The 21,037-nt window shown below is 46.6% G+C and overlaps 2 protein-coding genes across 2 annotated transcripts; one reads left to right on the plus strand and one right to left on the minus strand.

The window, feature by feature from the left end:
• Positions 1–9,949: 9,949 nt before the first annotated feature.
• Positions 9,950–13,260, minus strand: LOC122750732 (zinc finger protein 239-like). The gene is made up of 2 exons (XM_043997536.1): positions 13,216–13,260; positions 9,950–13,052 (listed from the first exon to the last, which is right to left on the minus strand). Exons 1-2 carry the CDS (start codon positions 13,258–13,260, stop codon positions 12,402–12,404), a joined length of 696 nt encoding a protein of 231 aa, XP_043853471.1. The 3' UTR covers positions 9,950–12,401.
• A 1,546-nt stretch (positions 13,261–14,806) lies between these two features.
• ARMC5 (armadillo repeat containing 5) lies at positions 14,807–20,823 on the plus strand. The gene is given in 7 exon segments (XM_044002786.1): positions 14,807–15,277; positions 15,279–15,409; positions 16,799–16,906; positions 17,053–17,839; positions 18,204–18,823; positions 19,248–19,380; positions 19,936–20,823. Coding segments are annotated over 7 exon segments (2,910 nt in total). The 5' UTR covers positions 14,807–14,936; the 3' UTR covers positions 20,726–20,823.
• Positions 20,824–21,037: the final 214 nt, after the last annotated feature.

Here is a 21,037-nt window from a genome sequence, read left to right on the forward strand (position 1 = left end):
GAAGTCACATACAAATTGTCCCAAAGATCAAAGGAACATAATTTACAAATTGTAGCATATGTTAATCAAAAATCACATCCTGGTAATATGTGCTGAATCTGGGGAGCCATGTAGGTGCTGCTGCCAGGTATTTTTGGTTTTATGATATGTAAATCTCAGACAAGTTCCAGACATCCACAGAAAGAGCAGCAGAACAGCAAAAGGTGTTGATAACTCTGAGATGATGTAAATGCTAATTTTAAAGTCAATGAACTAACCCCAACAAAGCACAGATAAAGAGTATGTCCCCCACAAATAAAAATGAGACTTCAAACTCCTGCCTCCAAGGACTCTTCCATCTGCAACGAGTCCATGCCGCTGGGTACTCCCAACTCTAATCCATGGACATGGGGAATGACTGTGCCTCTCCCCCTCCCCACCCTCTTCCTGCCTTCCTTCACCATTCAATCCTTGTTCCCATAACATCAGCCTCTGCACCCCTTTTCACTGCTTGTCTCTGTACTTTATGTCCTGTTTGTCCCCATATTTTCTGTCTTATTGTTAAGTGATTGAAGCCTCATTTTCTGCCACCATCATGGTCTTTCCTGGTGAGTAGTCACAGAACTGGGTGATCCTGCCCCATTTTAAAATTTCATAAATTATCAATCCCTATTGGATACTGGGACTGAGGTGAAGTGGAGCAGCTACTGTGGATCAGAGGCTGAGGCTAAGCCATGGTAGCCAACCCTACTCCTCAACTCCCAGGCACCTGTCCCTATCCCCAGCCTCCTTCCCCCTATCCATGCTGGGTGGCCAAGAAAAGCTTCTTCACCTTGAGTCTCCAGGACCAGCTGCCAGGTACCGGGCTGGATGCTGTTGTGTGTTGTTCTTCAGTGGATATTCCCACTCCTCAAATAAGCCCCCAGTTTAAGATGTTCTCCCCACCAAAATTAGGCATTAATACACTTTTGGTAAAGTTGCAAACTGATTCAAACACTCTGTAGAGCAATTTGGAACAACGGTCAAGGGTCAACCATGCATGCTCTTCAACCTAGCAATACCATTACTAGTTTGGTATCCTAAAGAGATTTTTTAAAAGTTGAATTAGAAATTGGGGTGATGTCCATCAACTGGAGAAAGGCTGAACAAAGTGTGGATGAAATTTGGATGGAACACTATTGTGCTGTAAGAAATGATGAGCAGGATGTTATCAGAAGGACTTATGAAAAATGCAATCCATCTACAGAGAAAGAACTGATGGTATCTGAATACAGACTGAAGTACAATTTTTTTGTTAGTTCCTCTTTTAAGTTTTTTTGTCTGTTTTCTTTCACAACCTGACTAATGTGGAAATGTTTTCCATGACTGCACATGTATAACTTATATTGAATTGCTTAAGTTGTTTTTTTTTTTTTTTCAGTTTCCCAAGTTTTATTGCAATACTGTGAGTGACCACAGGGAGAGAACCAGAATGGTGGAAAGGTATCTCTCTGAATTGCTTAAGTTCTTGGGGGGGGGGGGGGAGGAAGATAATTTGGAACACAAAGTTTTAAAAATCAATGTGGGGGCAGCTAGGTGGAGCAGTGGATGGAGCACTGGCCCTGGAGTCAGGAGTACCTGAGTTCAAATCCAACCTCAGACACTTATCACTTACTAGCTGTGTGACCCTGGGCAAGTCACTTAACCCCAATTGCCTCACTAAAAAATATATATATATCAAGGTGAAGGGGGCAGCTAGGTGGAGTAGTGGACAAAGCACCGGCCCTGGATTCAGGAGAACCTGAGTTCAAATCCGGCCTCAGACACTTGACACTAGCTGTGGGACCCTGGACAAGTCACTTAACCCCCATTGCCCCAGAAAAAGAAAAAAAAAATACAAAAAAAAAATCAATGTGAAGGGGCAGTTAGGTGGCACAGTGGATAGAGCACTGGCCCTGGATTCAGGAGTACCTGAGTTCAAATCCGGCCTCAGACACTTAACACGTACTAGCTGTGTGACCCTGGGCAAGTCACTTAACCCCCATTGCCTCACAAAAAATAAAAATCAATGTGAAAATTTCTTTATACGTGTAACTCGGGGGAAATTCTAAATTAATTAATTTTTTAATGCCCCCCCCCCCAACCATCACCTACTTATTCCAGGGTCCCATTCTCCCTCAAGGAGCCAAGGGCATTTGTTGTTCTAAGAGAGACATTTCATTCTTGTTTTCCCGGAACTTTCTGCTGCCGCCAGAAGGGGAGATTATACCTAAAACTGGTACCCATTCCTGTTCAACCTTTTTCCAGGAAAGTCTTTTACTCCCTATAGGTATTAGGAGCAAGAGTGAAGAAAAAGTGACATAGAAAGCTGCTTTAGATGATAAGCAGCTCCCAGGGATGTCTTATAAGGGCTATGTCCTGGAAACTTAACTAGCAGATGAAGAACCACAGGAAATGCCATTGAGAAAACTTCTTACCTTACCCAAGGCTTCAGGAGCCAAAGAATCATGGCTTGTTTCCAAACTCCTCAGACAAGGTAAAAAACAAAAACACTAAGATGGGAAACCCCTTTATAGGAGCTAGGCTTAATACCCAAACCCTGTTCTAAGTGCGGCAAAGGTTTCCACCGAAGCTCTCATTTTATTCAGCAAAAGGAGATCCACAGTAGTGAAAAGTCACACTGCTGTGGTATGGTTACCCAGTGTGGGTATCCCTGCCTCCAGAGCTCCCTGCTGACCTCTTAACAGAGCAGCTACACAAAAACCTGTCTTTACTAGGAGCAACTTCAGTCAAAACGCCAATATCATCTTGTCCTTTCATATTCACATGGGTGAGAAGCCCTACTACTGTTCTAACTATAGCAAAAGCTTTGGCCTCAGTTCCCACCTGCTCCAATTGTACCTGCAGTGGTGAGCATCCCGATCACTACCCCTACCCTTACCCCTACCCCTACTCCCTTGTAAGGGCTTTGGCAGAAACCAGAAGTGCCTAGGAGTCACTGCAAAAGACATGCAGGGTGGGGGCAGCTAGGTGGCGCAGTGGATAGAGCACTGACCCTGGATTCAGGAGTACCTGAGTTCAAATCCAGCCTCAGACACTTAACACTTACCAGCTGTGTGACCCTGGGCAAGTCACTTAACCTCAATTGCCTCACTAAAAAAAAAAAAAAAAAAAAGACATGCAAGGTTCTCAGGTTATGAGAACCTGATTATATAGGACAATGGTGAGTAAGAAAAGAAGAGCAATGAAAAATAGAGAGGACTCAGCTAAATAACAGCAAGAAGTAGGGCTACTGGTTCATTAGACTTTCAAGGAGATCAAAAGGTGGAAGGATTTATGTGAAGAGCTAGCTGGGGGCAGATAAGGCCACAGGATTGGCCCACGATTACCACTGCCCCATCTACAGAAAGACCTTTGGCTACAGCTCAGCATCTGCACACAGCTAGGAAGCCCTTTGACCATAACATGTGGCTGGAACTTTGGGCAGAAAACAGATCTGGGCAAGCATGCATGAACTCATGCTGACAAGCAGCCTTTACTTGCCCTGACCGAAGCTGAGGTTTTGCTGTCAGCTCCAAACAAATCAAACACCAAGATGGCAAACATTACTGCCCTTGCCTGAGGGTGGACAGTTTTAGCCAGAATAAGAATCATATACAGGAACAGTGGCTTTATCATGTCCCTCATGGTATTCATAAGCCATTGCCTTTTCCTGTCAAAATCGCTTCTCCAATTTACCTATTGTACCCTAACCTCTGATTTCCAATCTTGCATCTTAAACTGCCTTTCCGACATCTCAAAGTGGATATCCAGTGGATATCTTAAACTCAACATGTCCAAAACTAAATTCATTATCTTTCTCCCTAAACCCTCTCCCCTCTTAACTTCCCTATCACTGTGGAGGGCAACCTATCCTCCCAGCCCCCCAGACTCATTACCTAGGAGTGTCATGCTTGACTCTTCACTATCTCTCACCCCATCCCATATGCAATGTTACCAAGGCCTGTCAATTTCACCTTTGCTACATCTCTCCAATATGTCCCTTTCTCTCCTCTGACACTGCCACCACTCTAGTGCAGGGCCCTTATCACCTCATGGCTTTATAACTTCGATAGCCTGCTGGTGCATCGGCCTGTCTCAATCTTTCCCCACTCTAATATTGAAAATACATTTTTCTCTCAAGGTATGGCACAATTTTATTTGTATATTCATACTGGGTCTATTTTAAAAACAAAAAACTTGAAAATACTAGGCACATAATAATTTATTAACTTTTTTTCCTATTAAAGCAAAAACAACCTACCAGGAGGCTCTCTGTATATTGATAGTGCACTGAATGTACATTATTTATATGTAATTTAATGAACTTACTTTTTTATGGGCTTCACATTTACTTTTGGCAACTTTTAAAAGGGAATGGGTTAGGGGCAGCTAGATGGGGCGCAGTGGTTAAAGCACCGGCCCTGGATTCAGGAGTACCTGAGTTCAAATCCGGCCTCAGACACTTGACACTTACTAGCTGTGTGACCGTGGGCAAGTCACTTAACCCCCATTGCCTAAAAAAAAAAAAAAGGGAATGGGTTGAACTAACATGTCTTTAGGCTTAAGCATAAGTATAGTAGACAGGATACTTAAAATGTTTTTACTTTTGGAAAAGAAATTCCAATTCTCAAGTCTTTCCACAGAAGTTAATCAAAGCTGTGTTCATAGGACAATAATTCTAACACCTACCTGATGACTTGCTTCTTGGGGAAAAAAAATGAGGGGTCACAAGCGATTGAGGTCTTTAACAGTAAATATAGCACTGGCCCTGGAGTCCAAAGGAACTGAGTTCAAATCCAGCCTGAGATACCTGACACCTACTACTAGCTGTGTGAATCTGGGCAAGTCACTTAACCCACATTGCCTCAAACATCCGGGGTCATCTCCAGTTGTCCTGATGTATAGGAGGGTCATCCTCGTCATGGTCCTCCTCAAGAACAAAGACAAACACTAACAACTACCTATTTATAAATATTCCCAATATAATATATATGTGTGTATAAAACTCTATAACTAATAAAGGTATCCTCAAAAAAGCAAACCAAAGGGGAAAAAAGGCCCCATTCAGTCACCAAAAGTAATTTTCCTAAAGTGCAGGCCTAATTGTGTCTCATACACATTCCAATTCAATAAATTCCAGGGACTCCCTATAGCCTCCAATATCAAATATAAAATTCTGTTTAACATACAAAGCTTTTCATAACCTAGCCCTTTCCCACCTTTCCAGTCTTTCTTTATTTGTTTTTTAGTGAGGCAATTGGAGTTAAGTGACTTGCCCAAGGTCACACAGCTAGTATCAAGTGTCTGAGGCCACATTTGAACTCGGGTCCTCCTGAATCCAGGGCCAGTGCTTTATCCACTGTGCCACTTAGCTGCCCTAACTTGTGAACTCCTTGAGGGCAAGGACTGTCTCTAGCACCTTTGTATCCCTGGGGATACAGCTCCCAGCCTCTTCCCACACCTGTTTGTTGTTTTTTGCCCTTCATTCTCAACGAAGAGCAGACAACAGGAATGTGATGTCTTGACTAGCAAGTGAACTAAATTTAAGTGAGGCTGGGCTGTGCAAAGTCACCCGTTTCACACTCTCCTCCGGAAACATCTGGGTCCAGTGGCAAGATATGCATAAGGAAGTCTGGAGATGCAGTGAGACCTTGGCCTTTCTAAGCTAAGGTCTTTCCAGGGTCTGTTTATCTGAGGCAACACCCATTCAGTGATTAAGACTACATAAGAAATGAGGTTAAAAAAAAAAAAAGCCTCTTTTACCTAGTAAAAAAAAAAAAATCGGGGCAGCTAGGTGGCGCAGTGGATAGAGGAGTCAGGAGGACCTGAGTTCTAATCCGGCCTCAGACACTTAACACTTACTAGCTGTGTGACCCTGGGAAAGTCACTTAACCCCAATTGCCTCACACACACAAAAAAAATCAATCTAGGCAGGGAAGATGCTCAGGGTTTCTGGCCAGAAGTGAAACAATTGCTATTTACATTCACTCTGAGTCATCCCAAACATGACTAATGGAGGCTTGGGCTGGAACCTACTGTTGCCCAATCAGTGAAAGCAGTGATTAAATATTGATGCTAAAACCTCTAAATGTATCTTGGGGTTTAGGGGCCAGACTTCTTTTTCTCTTCCCTGCTTATTTACTCCATCATTTTTTTAAAAACCATGCTACAAATCCAAATCACTCTGGCTCTCACTGATATTGATAATCTATTAAATCCTTAATTCATTCTTATCAGCTTTTCCACATCTCTTTCTCCATTCTCCCACATTCTCTTTTCACCACCAAGAGGTGAGGTCATGTATCTAAACCTCCATTTAAGGAAAGGGTCAGCTCACACCTTGACATTTCTTACCTGGTTGCACTACTTTGGGAATTCTGACTCCACCATGTCCTGGTGTCTGGTTTCTTCTCTTCGTTTTGTGTGCTGTCTTCCTATTGAAAGTATAAACTCCTTGAGGACAGGACAGTCTTTCTTTTTTTGTATTTAAACCCTCAGGATTTACCACAGTGCCTGGCACACAGTAGGTGTTTATTGCATGTTTATTGACCACTGACTACCCAATCACACTCATCTGAGTATCCTGCCTGTTTGTACACTGTGGTGAGCAGTCCTTCCCTTATGTTGCTTTGAACTGTGCCTTCCAGCCTCAGGTCTAAGCTTTATTAAAATCACCAACTACTAGACTAGGACATCACTGGTGTATCTAGAAAAAATGAGGGGTTCCTCTGTAGGGAAACTGGCAGGAGTGGGCACTGGTAGAGTTGGGTTACAGAGGCAAGATGTCTCAGAGGGAAAAAATTGGGCAAAGGGTTGGTTACATTAGTCCTAGCAAAGGGAAAAAAAGAAGTCAGCTGACAGGAGGTTTATCTTCCAGCATACATCATCTCCTACAAACTTGTTCCTCTTCAGATAGGTAAATAGAAGATGTTAAACTGATGTACTTGCAGAATTGGGGGGGATGGGAGTTTGAAATTTTCAAAAGAGAAGAGAATGGGACAGCTAGGTGGTGAAGTGGATAAAGCACCAGCCCTGGATTCAGGAGGACCTGAGTTCAAATGTGACCTCAGACGCTTGACATTTACTAGCTGTGTGACCCTGGGCAAGACACTTAACTCCCAATTGCCCCAACAAAAAAAAAAAAAAAAAGAATGGAGATTCAAAGATTCCATAGGGACAAATGGCCTGTTAGGAATATAAGCAAAAGGAAGGGAAGACAGGGTGGAGGGGCAGGGTTGTTCTGGATGGGAAGGATAGTGGGAATGACACACAAGTAGTTTGGGTTGAGATGTGAAGAAATGGAGTGGGGTACATCTGAACCACTATGACCATATATCTTAGGACCTGATGATATCCTTAGTAGACTGTGGCTTCTACCACCTGACTCGGCTTTACTGCTAAATTCCAAGTTTTTCTTCTAAGTCTCTTTTCCATCCTTTAACTGCCTAGCTCTTCCTCTCCTGACAGTCTGGGGTGATGGAAATATAAACCCCTCATAACTGACTCTCCTAGAGGTGAAAGCATTTGTTGAATGGACTCAGGGGTCCCCTGGCCTTTGGGTGAAGGATCCTCTCCATACACTCCCAGTACCCTCACAGCACCCAGGGAAGGACTAGATATTTGCAGCAGGTGCTTAGCTTGTATTTAAGGAACTGAATTGGGGGACCAGCAATAGCCTGAAATCATCCTAGAAATCATCTTGTGCCCTGAAACTGTTAAATTTTTTAAATGCAATACTAAGGTATAGAAAGTCCCATATGAATGAGAGTAGTTTGCAGATGACATCCATCCACTGTATGCCTTCTTCCCATTTATTCTTTTCATTCTGCTTCCACTAGTTCTTAGTTAAATTTGAAGTTAATTTGCATGTGGAATTAACTGGACAATGAAGTATTCATCACTAAATTACTGATATTCTAACATTATTCAACTTACTCTCTAAAACTACAGAATAGAAAGTAGGTTCAATGGACTGCCCCAAATCTGGAAGTGTAGAGATTTTTGTTTTACTGTTAATTGATTGCAGCATATTCTTTTAATCTCTCAATGAGAGGGGGGAAAAAAAATCACTGAATTTGGAGCCAAGAGGACCAGGGTCCAAATTCCTATTCCACCAAAACTAAGGTCAAGTGTTCTTTACAAAGCATCAATTCAATGCAAACGATATTTATTTGCCTATCAAGGCAGGAGATAGAAGGATTAAAAAAAAGATCCAAAGTACCTGGTTAATAATGGAATATTATTGTGCTACAAGAAATAGATTTGATGAAAACAGAGCACAAGAAAACTCAGAAACCAGGAAAATAATATACAGCAACAATCTAAATGAAAAAAAAAAAACCCAACAACAAAAAACAACCAAAGAAAATCCAGAAACTTCTGACCAAGCTCAGCTCCAGAAAGATGAGGTGCAAAGGTGAGGGATCATAGGAATGGAACATTATAGATATCAGACTTTGATGTTAGTTTTGCTTAAGTTTTTTTTTCTTCTTTCTTTTTAGTCCTTATAGAGCTTTCTGGGAGGGTGAGAGTGATACACTGAAAATGTAGATGAAGTAGAGAACAAAAGAGATCAATACATTTTTTTAACATACTTGGCTAATTGCAAAAGTAAATAAATGTGCAAAGCACTAGTTAGATCAATTTTATTTTTCAAAAAGTCTTTTATTAATTTTCAAAAGAAAACTATCAGAATAAGTCCCCATGGGACTTGATAACTGTTTGTAAAGCTTAAACAAAGCTTAAGAATAAGTGGACACTTCTCTGGAAGAATTCAAGAATAGTGGAGTTCTCTAGAATTGGCACTAGGACTTGTCTTATGTAACTTTTCTTCCTTAATAAACCAGAAGAGGAAGTGAATAGTTAAGGCCTCCAGGTCTGCAGACTAAAACTACATCAGAGCAAAAACCTCTAGACATGGAGTCAAAAGATCTGCATTTGAATCTTACTCTGGTACTTACTGCTTGTATGATAAGAAACACATTCACTACTTGTATGTGGCAAAATACAACTTCTTCTTTAAGCCCTCAGTTTCCTCATTTATAAAATGAAGGTCTTGGATAAGATAATCTTTTAAGATCACTTTTAGCTCTAATTCCTATAATGCCAAAGGTCTTCCAACTAGTAAAATATAAGTTAACAGAAACAGTTTTACAGAAAAACCAGGAAGCTGAAAAAGTGACATGTAGGTCAATGTCATCAATGTATTTTAGAGTAAATTTCCAAGGATGAAATGCAAACTTTGTTGTTATTGTAGACATCACCACTTCAGATGACTAGATAGGGGAAATGGGGTACAAAACAGGAATGATTCCCCCTGTCCTTGTGTGAAATGAGACACCTGCATCTGAAGTATTTTATCCCCTTCTTATCTCCATATCTCATGGAAGGCATCATAGAACTTGAAAATCTCCAGAAGAAGAAATCCAGGGATGAGGTCTGGTAGCAGGAAAGCTGTCATGAGACCAAATTTTTAAAGATTAAAAAACAAATAAATGGGAATCTCACCATGCCTGACACATAATCGACATTTAATAATGTTTGTTTGTTGGATGCAAAATTCTACAAATGCCAAATTCATAAAAGCTGAAGTGCTGTGTTTGCTAAATCCCTGGAACACCAAGTTTAAAACTACCCTTGATGCTTAAAGGTCATTATAAAACAATTAAAAGGAAATTGTGCTTTACATGGCAGGTAGTAGCTTTATGGAAGCTTATTTCTTCATGGGACAGTAAAGAATAAAAATATAAATTAAAGATAGGTTTACAGTTTAGTTATTATATAATTGATCTTTAGTAGGTGATTTGAGGTTCAACTATTATTTATGAGGTTAATATCAATGAGAATAACCAGCTGCCCACCGCTCCCCATACAAAATTCTGAGCGAGGGACTCTAGATATTGTCTTGTGTGGGGGCTATATTCTCATTAATCGCAACCTTTTTTTTACAGGGCCTAACCATATAGAATTTCAGACTCCCCAGTCTGAACTAAATTTCAGACTCCTATCCTCCCATTGATGAAAGGGAGGGAAAGGCCCTTATTCTCAAAGATACTGACAGATTTTCCACCTCCCTTAATTCCTTGCTTTCCACATTTACCAATTCTGTTAAATTTATCTATTGAACCTAAAACCTTACTATGCAAATTAAACTGTTTCTCTTTTCTACAGAGAAAAGGACATTTAACTGTCTACTTAAAAGACAGTAAAGTAGTCCTGGTTACAACCTTTTTATTTTCCAAGTTCAATAATTCTGGTCCCAAATGCTTTTCCTTTCCTCAAAAGTTTGGTCTTTCCAACCATTCTGGACAGTACCCATATTTCTGCAAAACAAAGGAGAATTTCTGCCCTGAGAAAATATATTGTGAAATCCTTATGAGTAGCATAAGTATTATTACATAAAAAGATTAAAGTGTATACAGCACTTTATGCTTTTCAATTAATGTACATTAACATCCAAAGTGGACCCTCTGAGGATCTCATTTGATGCCACCTGAGAAGAGGGGAGGTATAGACTGTCCCCCATTTAGCAGATAAGGAAACAGGTTCAGAGAGATCGACTTCCTTAGAGTCAGGGGGAGACTAGAATTCGGATCGACTCCCAATATAGTATTTTTTTCCAGGACTATACCCCCTTCAACTAAGGAACGTGACAACTTGTCCAAACTCTGACTGAGCACACAGCTCTAGCTTCCCCCTACTACACAATGGAGAACACTACTCCTTCCCACTGAGCTCCTGGGAGGGTAAGTCAAATAATGTAAATGAAACAGTTCTGGGGTAGAAGGCTCTTTTACAGAGGTTGGGGAGCAGAAGGGTAGCAGTTACCCATAAATACCCCTTTTCCTGTATTATAGGTATATCCCCACTGAGGCCAGGGGAAGAACATTTGACAAAGGAGAGTGATTCTCTGACTCCTTTGATATCCTGCCCCACTGACCCATTTTGCTGAAGTACAAGGAGAAGCCTCTAGAGGTAAAAAGAACAGGATGAGAGTCTGAAGCAAGAATAATTGATCATAGATACCATCTTTATTGGGGGCTGGGGACTGGAAGCACATTCAAATACCTCCAAGGGCCCCTCAACCCTCCCGACATTTCAGGGATCCTGAGGCTTCTTCTTATGTGAGGGCAACAGCCCAGAACTATCTTCTGTAGCAAAAGATTGATCTAATCCACTCCAGGCCTCCCAGGGAAAAGGCCTCTGTGTAGTCCTCCTATGGAAAGACATAATCAGCCCAGAGCAACTAGCCCCTGCCTTTTCCAAACACACAGGACACCTTGGGGTGTGGGGGTGAAGGAGGTATCAAGAAATAGGAAGAGGCTGGACCTACAGCTGGAAGCACTGTTCCTGGGAAGCTCTGGAAATAGTTCTCCACCAAGCCCCCAAATCTCTCATTGCAAGATTAAATTCCATCATTAGTAATTAATCCCTTTGAATTAAACACTACTCTTCCTCAGGTTCTACACCTATTCCTCAGAGATAAAACAAAATATGCCCAACATCTTAATGTGATGAAGCATACACAACATCTGCATCTTGTGACTGGGGGCGGGATACAACATTAGAATTCTGGAAGGGCACCAGTAGTGAAAACAAATTTCGAGTTTGGTCAAGGGACGCCAGCTGGAAACATTCAAAAACACATCTTCCCTGAGCTCCAAGAATATCTCCCTAAACCTTCAAAGCTCTGGTGCTGAGCACATAACAACTACCCCACCCAATCTTTGCCCTCTGTAGTTGGAACTAGGTACCATCATTTTTCCTTCTATGCCATATAGACCCTTCTCATAGCATCATGGAAGCCATCCTGACATCTTAGTTTGGTCCTATATGTGTCCCATCAACCCTTAGAACCACAGCCCTCATAGAAGAGAAAGGTGGAAAATACCTTTATAGGTAAGCTATTCCAACCTCTCTTCTAGTGTTTAATCCACTCTATGATACTTCAGATAGAAAGTCACCTAGAGTCAGCTTGGGGAAGGCAAGTAACAGGAAATTAAAGTTCTAACTACCTCAATCCCATTTTAAAAACAGATAGCTTCAATTATAACTAACTTCTCATTGGCCCTAGTTTTGCCACCAGGAGGTACACCAAATGACTCTGTATCCTTTTCTATATTAGAGCCTTTAAAATTTTGGAAGATAACTATAATGTTCCCTCAAAGACTTTTTCCCTAGCCCTGTATGCCTTAGTCCTTAAAGCCGACCCATCAATCAAATGAAACCTCTAGTAGGGTAAGAAGAACGGACGAAGCTTTCATATTTGACACTCAGAATCTCTGTCCCTGTCCCCAGTGAGGAAGTATGTTCCAGGACACAGAGGATACCCCCAGTGAGACCCAGAGCTCATATCCCAGAGTACATCTGACCTGGGCTCTGTCACTTTTAGTGGCTAGGGGTCAGAGGAAGCCAGCTCCTGAAGAGCTCCCAAGGTCCTGAATAAATTCAGGGCCAAGGCCGAAGTTCTGACCAAAGGCAGGATATTTATAGGGACGCCCACCCTGATGGGTCCTCTGGTGCTGGACCAGGTTAGAACTTCTAGCAAAAGCCTTCCCACACTCAAGGCAAACATAAGGTTTTTCACCACTATGGGCTGCCTGGTGGATAAGTAGGTGGGAACTCTGACTGAACCCCTTTCCACACACACTGCAAGTATATGGCTTCTCCCCAACGTGTGTTCGCCGGTGCCGGAGGAGATTTGAGCTATCCACAAAGCTCTTGCCACATTCAGGACACTTATAGGGCTTTTCTCCTGTGTGAGAACGCTGGTGCTTGATAAGTTTAGAACTGTGGTAGAAGCTCTTGCCACAGTCTGCACAGGAATAAGGCCGCTCTCCTGTGTGAATTCGCTGGTGGTCTGTGAATTGAGAACGCTCACTGAAGCCTCTACCACAATCAGGGCACTTGAAGGGCTTCTCACCATTGTGGGTTCGCTGATGTCTTAGACAGTCAGAGCTGTTAGTGAAACTCTTGCCACATTCACAGCAATTATAGGGCTTCTCACCTGTATGGGAACGCTGGTGTTTGAGCAGATAGGAGCTTCGGCCAAGCTATCACCCCACACCAAGCACATTATAGGGCTTCTCCCCAGTATGTGATCTCCTATGCTGCAGCAGGTTAGAGCTCAGGCTGAAGCTCTTGCCACAGTCTGCACACTTATATGGCTTCTCTCCTGTATGAGTTCGCTGGTGTTGGATGAGGTTGGAGGCTGACACTGAAGTTCTTGCCACACTCAGAGCAAAGTGTATGGTTTCTCATCCTGTATGGACCCTTTGATGCTTCACCAAGTCTGAGCTTCTTCCAAAGCCCTCACCACAGTCAGGGCATTTGTGGGGCCGGTGGCCCGTGTGAGATCTCCGGTGCTGGATCAGGTTGGAGCTAAGGCTGAAGCAACGGCCACAGTCGGGCTGGGTAAGGCTTTTCCCCAGTGTGGAACTCGGTGGTGCTTCACTAGGTCCGAGCCCCTTCGAAACTCTTTAGCACACTCAGGACATCTATATGGCTTCTCCCCTGGGTGGCTGGCCCTGGTGGTGAATCAGATCCGGGAGACAAGCTACAGTCAGTCCGCACTGGAGGCAACCAAAAGGGCCTGGACCCTGGCAGGGCCGACCTGAGACCTATTCCTGCAAGTTTTTTCCTCGCCCTGGCCCTGGCCCGCTCCACACAAGCCTCTGGAACCCCAGCATCATTTCAGAGGCAGCTGGCTGGCCTGGCCAGACAAGAAAGGGCCTTTTCGGGCGGGGGTCCCGAGTGGAGCTTGAGACAGGGCTGGGAGGCAGGTCTCCGGAAAGCCAGACCTGGGAGCTCTCTCATCCTCCAGAACTGGCTGAAGAGTTGCGTCTTCCCCATCTCTGTTGCCCAAGGGGAGAAAAGGACATTCCAGGCCCCTCCTGGGGCTCAAGCATCCCAGCCCTCCGGCCCCTACTCGTTCCTCTCCTCCATCCCGGGATTCGACACTTCTCAAACCCTCTTCTTCGTGCGCCTGGAGTTCTGGGTTCCCCGGCTCCAACGCTCCCTCCATTCTGGAGGGGGAAAAGAAGAAGAGGGAGGGAAGGGACCGTCCTTTCTTGAGGGTAAGCCGGTGGGCAAGGGGGACCACGGTAACCAAGGGACAGGAACTCCCCCAGTACACCGACCACAGCAGGGGTGGGCCACTAAGGTTCCAGGTGTCCGAGCACCGGAACCGGAAACCACCCCCCCCCCAAGCCTGGCCTCTCTAGGACCCAGACCCTAGCGATCCTCTGTGGGCTTAACCCTTTAACTCACCGCGTTGGGGGAAAAGGTAGAGGCTTGCCAGGCCTCTCGGCCCCGACAGACCTGGACAAGCTCGCGGGGCCACTGCGGCTGTGAACCAGAGAGAGTGCGACCCCAGGGGCCGGCGCCGCGACCCTGGAGCCCACAAGGGCGTGTCCGAGGGACAGCCAACTCCAGAGGGAGCAGCAGCGTCCGAGAATGCCAGAGGACCGGGGCCGAGCCAGGGAGCACCACGTCCGGGGCACCGGGAACATCATAGTCCGGAGACTCCATGGTCGGACGCCTGGGTTCTCGAGGGGAAGGGGCGGCGCGTTGTCCCCTGGGAGCGGGAGTTTTCCGTTCGTCCCACGATAGGCTGTACATGATAATCACGGACTACGTATCCCAGCGTCCACCGCGCCCCAGTCTCCAGTGCAGAGAATCTGACAAAGAACTACCACTCCCGTCATACCTCGCGTGCTTAGAACGGCCGTTGTTCACAGCGCACCATCCACGTGATCTGGAGTCTCGCAGGAAGTGGAGCCGGGGAGGTGTGAACTACACCTCCCACTGTGCATAGTAGAGACCGGACCATTTAAAAGGCGCCCTCCAGAAGACGTGCACGGCCACGCCCCATCATTCCAGTCCTGTTCTCTGCGGAGCCACGAAAAAGGGGGGTGGGGCCTCAGGCCCAGGCCAAGATGGCGGCGGCGAAACCGACCCCCACCGACTCGCTCTCGTTCTGCCTCGCGCAGCTCACAGCAGCGGCCGTGGAGGAGCCGGGTGGGGAAAAGGACTCGGCAGCCAACGAAGCCCCCTTGAGCCGCGCGCTCCTAGCCCTTCGCACGCGCCACGTCAAGGCGGCAGGGGATATTGAGCGTTTCCGGGCGCGCGGTGGGCTCCGCCCCCTGCTCGCTCTGCTGCGGCGCACCGCAGCAGTGGCGGCGGGGTCCGCCCCGCCCCCGGCAGGCCCCGGCCCCGCCCCTCCACCGGCCACGTCGACGGGCGCTGTCGGTCCCGCCCCTTCCTCGGGTCCCGCCCCCCCCCGCTGCTACGTCAGCACCAGCGCGTTTACGCAGAACGCTCGATTTGGCCCTCAGCATCCTTGCCAACTGCTGCACGGAGGGGGCGTGCCGAACTGAAGTGCGCAGACTCGACGGTATTCTCCCACTTGGTGAGTGTCCAGCTGTTCGTCCTCCGCCCTTCGCCCTGACTCGGTTTTGCCTCTCCCGTTTGCTGTTTCCCCTCCTGATGACGGATTTAAAGCGACAGCACCTCTGAGGCTCAGGACCTGTAGGGTGACGTCGCTGTATGGGAATGACCCCGCCTTCCTGGAAGAGGATGGGGCTTGTGACGTCACAGAATCGTCTGTGATATCACCACAACTTGTATGATGCAACAGCCCCCCCTGGTATTTCCAGGTTCTTCTCCCCACTGTGCTGTCATTCTTTCCATACTTTTCATACTTAGCCCACCATAACCCCACGATGGTATAAAATAGAAAACAATTATTTGAACGGTTTGGGGGGAACCCACTTGGCCTTCCGTGGACACCTTAGTGATGTCTTTAGGTTACTGTAATGTTACTCTTGGTCTTGGAGGTTACTCCTAAGTCACCCAGACTTGATCTGTTTTCTGGGCATTGACCCAAAATGATCATTAACTCTCTAGCTATTTTTCCTGCACCTAGCTGGAGTTTTCTTGAGGAACAATCTCCAAATAGAATAGGTATAACTTGTTTCTAAAATGTAGGTAAAAGGAATTTCCAACTGCCATACAAGCACTCAAAGTGATATGAGTGTCAGGTATGGGACGGTCTTTATTTCACCGTACCATAAAAATGTAGAAGATGCAAATGGCCCATAGGAACTCATAAAAACATGCCGAAAAGACATAAGACCTTCAGAAGACTCTGGCATATCCCCTAACATTCTGAAACACAGGCTCAAACATAACAACTCTTGAAAAGAGGCTGAGAGTGCTCTGTTGCTCCTTTTCTTTGGCCTGCAGAGAGAAAGCTCCTTTGATAGAGTTCACTCTTAAGAGTCCCAGCCAGGCATCTTAGAGGACAGCTCCAGTCATTGGAGGCCAATCAGAAATTGTCAGTTATCTTTAATAAGGTACCAGTGTCCATATTCCATAGGGGAAAAGATGAAAGACTCATATTGAATGGGGATTCCTACCACGCAGCTTCTGTTACTGAGCAACTCCAGGGACTTCTGTAATATTTTTGTTCTCATCTGTATTTCTATAGGGTCGAGGTTTGTAAGAATAGGGCTTATTATCCCTACTTGGCAAATAGAAAAATCAGTACTCAGAAGGACCAAGGAACTTAGCAAAAGTCACACAGCAAATAACTGGTAAAGTTGGAACTCCAAAGTACAAAAAATTTTCATCCCCAAATTAAAGAAATTTAGTTAAACATAAGTGCATGTTTTATACAAAATACAGTACTAGGTCTGGGGTGGGGGTAGAGAATACAAAGTTTAAATAAGACTTAGTCTATGCCCTTATAGTCTACTAAGAAATGAAGTGTCTCTTTTGTCTCCATTTTCACCCCCAGTAAGCATCCTACAATGTGTGAGGACTGACAGCATACAGAACCGGACAGCCCGAGCCTTAGGGAACCTGGCTATGGAGGCTGAGAGCTGTGGAGACATCCACAGAGCTGGTAAGAGCTTGATGAGGGAAAAGGGGCATGGGAATGTCAGGAAGGGAGTGCCTAGATTTTGGTAAAAAGAGAAAAGAGGAGTCTAAAATTGGAAGAGTCAGACATGTTTCTTCACCTTTCCCTTCCTTCTCTGTCCCTCTGTCTAGGTGCTGTGCCTCTGCTGGTTGAGATCCTCACTGCATCTCAGGACTCCCACTGTCTCCAGAGTGTTGTCCGCGCCCTCCGAAACTTGGCTGATTCACCTCAGCACCGCCTGGCCCTGGCCCAACAGGGGGCAGTTAGGCCTCTGGCAGAGCTACTGGCTACAACCTCTGATCCTGCCCTGACTTCAGCCCTGGCTCGGGCCCTGTTGGAGCTAAGCCGAGGCTGCTCACGAGCCTGTGCTGAACAGCTGAGCCTGGGTGGTGGACTGGGCCCCCTAGTGAGCCTAGCCACTCACCCTAAGCGGACAGTACGTGATGCAGCCATCCTGACTCTGGCCAACTTGTGTGCCCAGGGCCTCGTGCGTCCTGCTTTGGGCAATGCTGGTGGTGTAGAAGTGCTACTCAGTGAACTTCGGAGGAGAAGGGGATCCAGTGGGGCAGGCCCAGTGTCCCAGCAGGCCCTGGTTCGGGCTGTCTGTCTTCTCTGCCGTGAGGCCATTAACAGAGCACGACTAAGGGATGCTGGGGGTCTGGAGCTGCTCATGTCCCTTCTGAGAGACCCACGAGCAGAGGCCTTTCACCCTCGTGTAGTAGCAGCACTTGTTGGCTTCCTATATGACACTGGGGCCCTAGGAAGACTGCAGGCACTAGGGCTTGTGCCATTGCTGGCAGGGCAGCTAAGTGGTGAAGTTGGAGAAGAAGAGGAAGAGGGCCATGAGGCTGCCTCCTGTGACTTCCCTGAGGAGCGGACCCCAGGACCAACAGAGGCAGGAAGCTTCAAGAGCCTCAGGTAAACCAACATCTTGAGCCCTCTCTCTAGATCTACAATTCCTGATCACATCTTTACCGACTGAATCTCTCTTGTGATTCTTATATAAAGCACTGGACCTGAAGTCAGGAAATCCTGAGTTCAAATCTAGACTCAGACTCTTAACTAGCTATATGATCTTGGTCAACCTACTTAGCCTCTGCCTCAATTTCCTCATCTGCTAAATAATGACATCTATTTACCAGGGTTGTCGTTTTAATATAGTTATTGTTAGCTAATGCTTAAAATAAGTGCCTGTTATATACCCAGGGACATAACACTTCACAAATATGATTTCCATTCTGTCCAATAGGACCACTAAATATCTTTTTTTTTTCATCTCCAGGTCGTGGCTGATATCAGAAGGCTATGCTGTGGCACCTGGAGATATCTCCCCTGATTGGTCCCCTGAACACTGCCCCCTGCCAGAGCTTTCCTCTGTCCCAGTCAGATCCCTTCAACAGCAATGCTTGCAGGACAGCCTTTCCTTCTCCCCAGTGTCTAATCCTCCACCAACCTCTGCTCCAAACCCTGCCACCCTAGGCTTGGAGACTCCAAGCACCTCCCAACTGGAGACTCCCAGCCACTCAGGCAACATCCCAAACCCTTCACCACCCCCACTGAGGACATCTGGTCGGACTGAAGAATTGTGGGGACGGGAAGGGCCAGCACTCTTGCTCTTGTCACGATTTTCCCAGGCCCCAGATCCTAGTGGGGCACTAGTGACCGGCCCTGCACTACAAGGCCTGCTAGGCTATGTGACTGGGGCCCCTGGTCCTCCAAATCCTCGAGCCCTTCGGATTCTGGCCCGCCTCACCTGCAACCCTGCTTGCCTAGAAGCTTTTGTCCGAAGCTATGGTGCTGCACTCATCCGGGCCTGGCTAGTGTTGGGTGTTGCCCCAGATGACTGGCGAGCCTCAAAGCCACCCCGGGCTCGAGCAGGCGATCGAAAACATAGAGAACTAGGTAAGTGGCCCATTTTTTCTTTCAAGTACACAAACATGGTTTCCCTGCCCCTTATTCTTTCTTTAGAACCCAGAAGTTCTTTCTTCTCCCAGATCTCTGTGCTGCCCATACCTAATTTATTTCCTTGAACCCATGTGGCCTCTCTCCCTGTAATTTTACCCCTCGAGAATGCAAGCATCCAGGGGCAGCTAGGTGGCGCAGTGGATAGAGCACCAGCCCTGGAGTCAGGAGGACCTGAGTTCAAATCCGGCCTCGGACACTTAACATTTACTAGCTGTGTGACCCTGGGCAAGTCACTTAACCCCAATTGCCTCACTAAAGAAAAACAAAAAAAAAGAATGCAAGCATCTTAAACCTTCTTTGCCCATCCTTTCTACTTTATCGGTTCTACTGCCAGATATCCTGACCCTTTCTCTCCTCCCAGGTGAAATGCTGCTCCAGAATCTGACAGTCCAGGCTGAGTCTCCTTTCGGGGTGGGAGCACTTACCCACTTGCTTCTCTCTGGGACCCCAGAAGACCGAGTTGCTTGTGCACTGACTCTGCCCTTCATCTGCAGGTATGTGGGATTAAGAACCAAGGAACAAATCGTAGAAATACATAGGAAGGGGGAGAACAGAAATTTATAAAAGATCCCATAGATAGTGGGGAAAGACTTTGCTCCTTTCCTTTGACCTCTTGCTCACCTATGTAATCTCTCAGGGCCTGTCTGCCTTCCCTTTGAGTCTGTACCCATTTCTCAAATTCCTACCCTAGTTCTCTTAGCTTCCCTATTACTCTCTCCTTGATTCCACCTCCCATCTTCCTACCACTTTATACCTCCCTTCCCTTGGCTCTCTGCCTCTCTGTCCTAAAGAGATCCAGCCTCAGCTTTTCCCTCAGGCCCTCCTGGGGGAAAAGCAAAGGCAGTTCTCACTCCATTCCCTCTTTTAGCAGAATAGGATCTGATCTAAACCTGACGGGCAAGGTCATCAGCTTATTTCTGGGGTTCCCAGAGCTTGTGGCCCACTGTTCTTCTGGCAGGGATTTGTGTTACTTTCTCTTATGAGGTAAGAAGCCTATATTTGCCACAAGTGCCCTCACTTACTCTTGTGCCTAACCCTCTGTCTTTCAGGAAACCGGCTCTCTGGAGACGTCTCCTTCTGGACCAAGGTGGTCTGCGCCTCCTTCTGACAGCACTTTCTCGTCCAGCCCCTCACCCACTTTTCCTCTTTTTTGCTGCTGATTCCCTCTCCTGCCTTCGATGCCTGATCTCCCCATCAGTGGACTCGACCCAGCCTACTGTGGATTCTTCTCCAACCTCCCCTTGCCTCTACGGGCAACTACTGGGCCCTACCCCATCCGTAGTTCCTGACCTCCACTTCCTGCTGGACTCCGGCCTCCGACTGCCTGCCATCCGGGCCTCTGCAGCAGATGCTTCCCCCTTCTTCAGAGCCTTGCTATCCGGAGGCTTTGCTGAGGCTCACTTGAGCCTAGTACCATTGAGGGGCTTATCCCCAGGGGCTGCTTGGCCTATCCTGCACCATCTTCACGGCTGCCGGAACTGTGGGGCTGCCCTACAGCCCATCCCCACTGCAGGCCAAGCCCTCTTGGGCTCTGAGGCAGAAGCTGCCCTAGAGGCAGCTGGCCGATTTCTGCTGCCCATTCTAGAGAAAGAACTGGAAGAAGCTGTGGGAAGTGTGCACCTAGGGCCTTGTAGTCCCCCCGAGGCAGTGGGCGAGGTATTCCGTCTTGGTGGAACCCGTCTGGCTGCAAGATGTGCCCACTGGACCCTGGGACCTGGTCGGAGCCCACAAGCTCGGGCAACAGCCCTAGCTGGACTGGTAGAGGCAGCAGGAGAGGAGAGTGGGCTCCTGACGGAGGCCCTTCTGGGGGCTGTGATGGGGACAAGAGGAAGGCTGTGACCAGGGCCACAGCCCCAGGACAGAGGAGATGCCCTGTAGGACCTTAGCCTGGCCCCAGGGACTAGAAAAGGAGGCTTCTCTGGAATAAAAACTGTTGCCTGGGGGGGGGGGGGGGGGGGGAGGGGGGGGGAGGGGAGGGAGAGGGCAGATTCCAGGGAAGAGGAGCCATGGAAGCTACAAGAAACTAGAGGGGGAGGTAGGCTAGAGGAAGAGGAATGAGAAAGGACTGGAGACACAAAATGGGACTTGGCCGGAGGTCTCAAGAATGAGTTATGGAGAGTACAGACCTACAAGGACTGGAGGTGAAGAAAT

The sequence above is a fragment of the Dromiciops gliroides genome, chromosome 1, assembly GCF_019393635.1.
Source record: "Dromiciops gliroides isolate mDroGli1 chromosome 1, mDroGli1.pri, whole genome shotgun sequence".
NCBI classification, from domain to species: domain Eukaryota; kingdom Metazoa; phylum Chordata; class Mammalia; order Microbiotheria; family Microbiotheriidae; genus Dromiciops; species Dromiciops gliroides.

Excerpts from the sequence above, each read along its gene's own strand:
- LOC122750732 (XM_043997536.1), bottom strand. The coding sequence starts at position 13,260 with ATGAGAAACCATACACTTTGCTCTGAGTGTGGCAAGAACTTCAGT. Across the intron at positions 13,053-13,215 it reads AGTGTGGCAAGAACTTCAGT|CTTGGCCGAAGCTCCTATCT; the intron begins GTCAGCCTCCAA and ends GTGGGGTGATAG.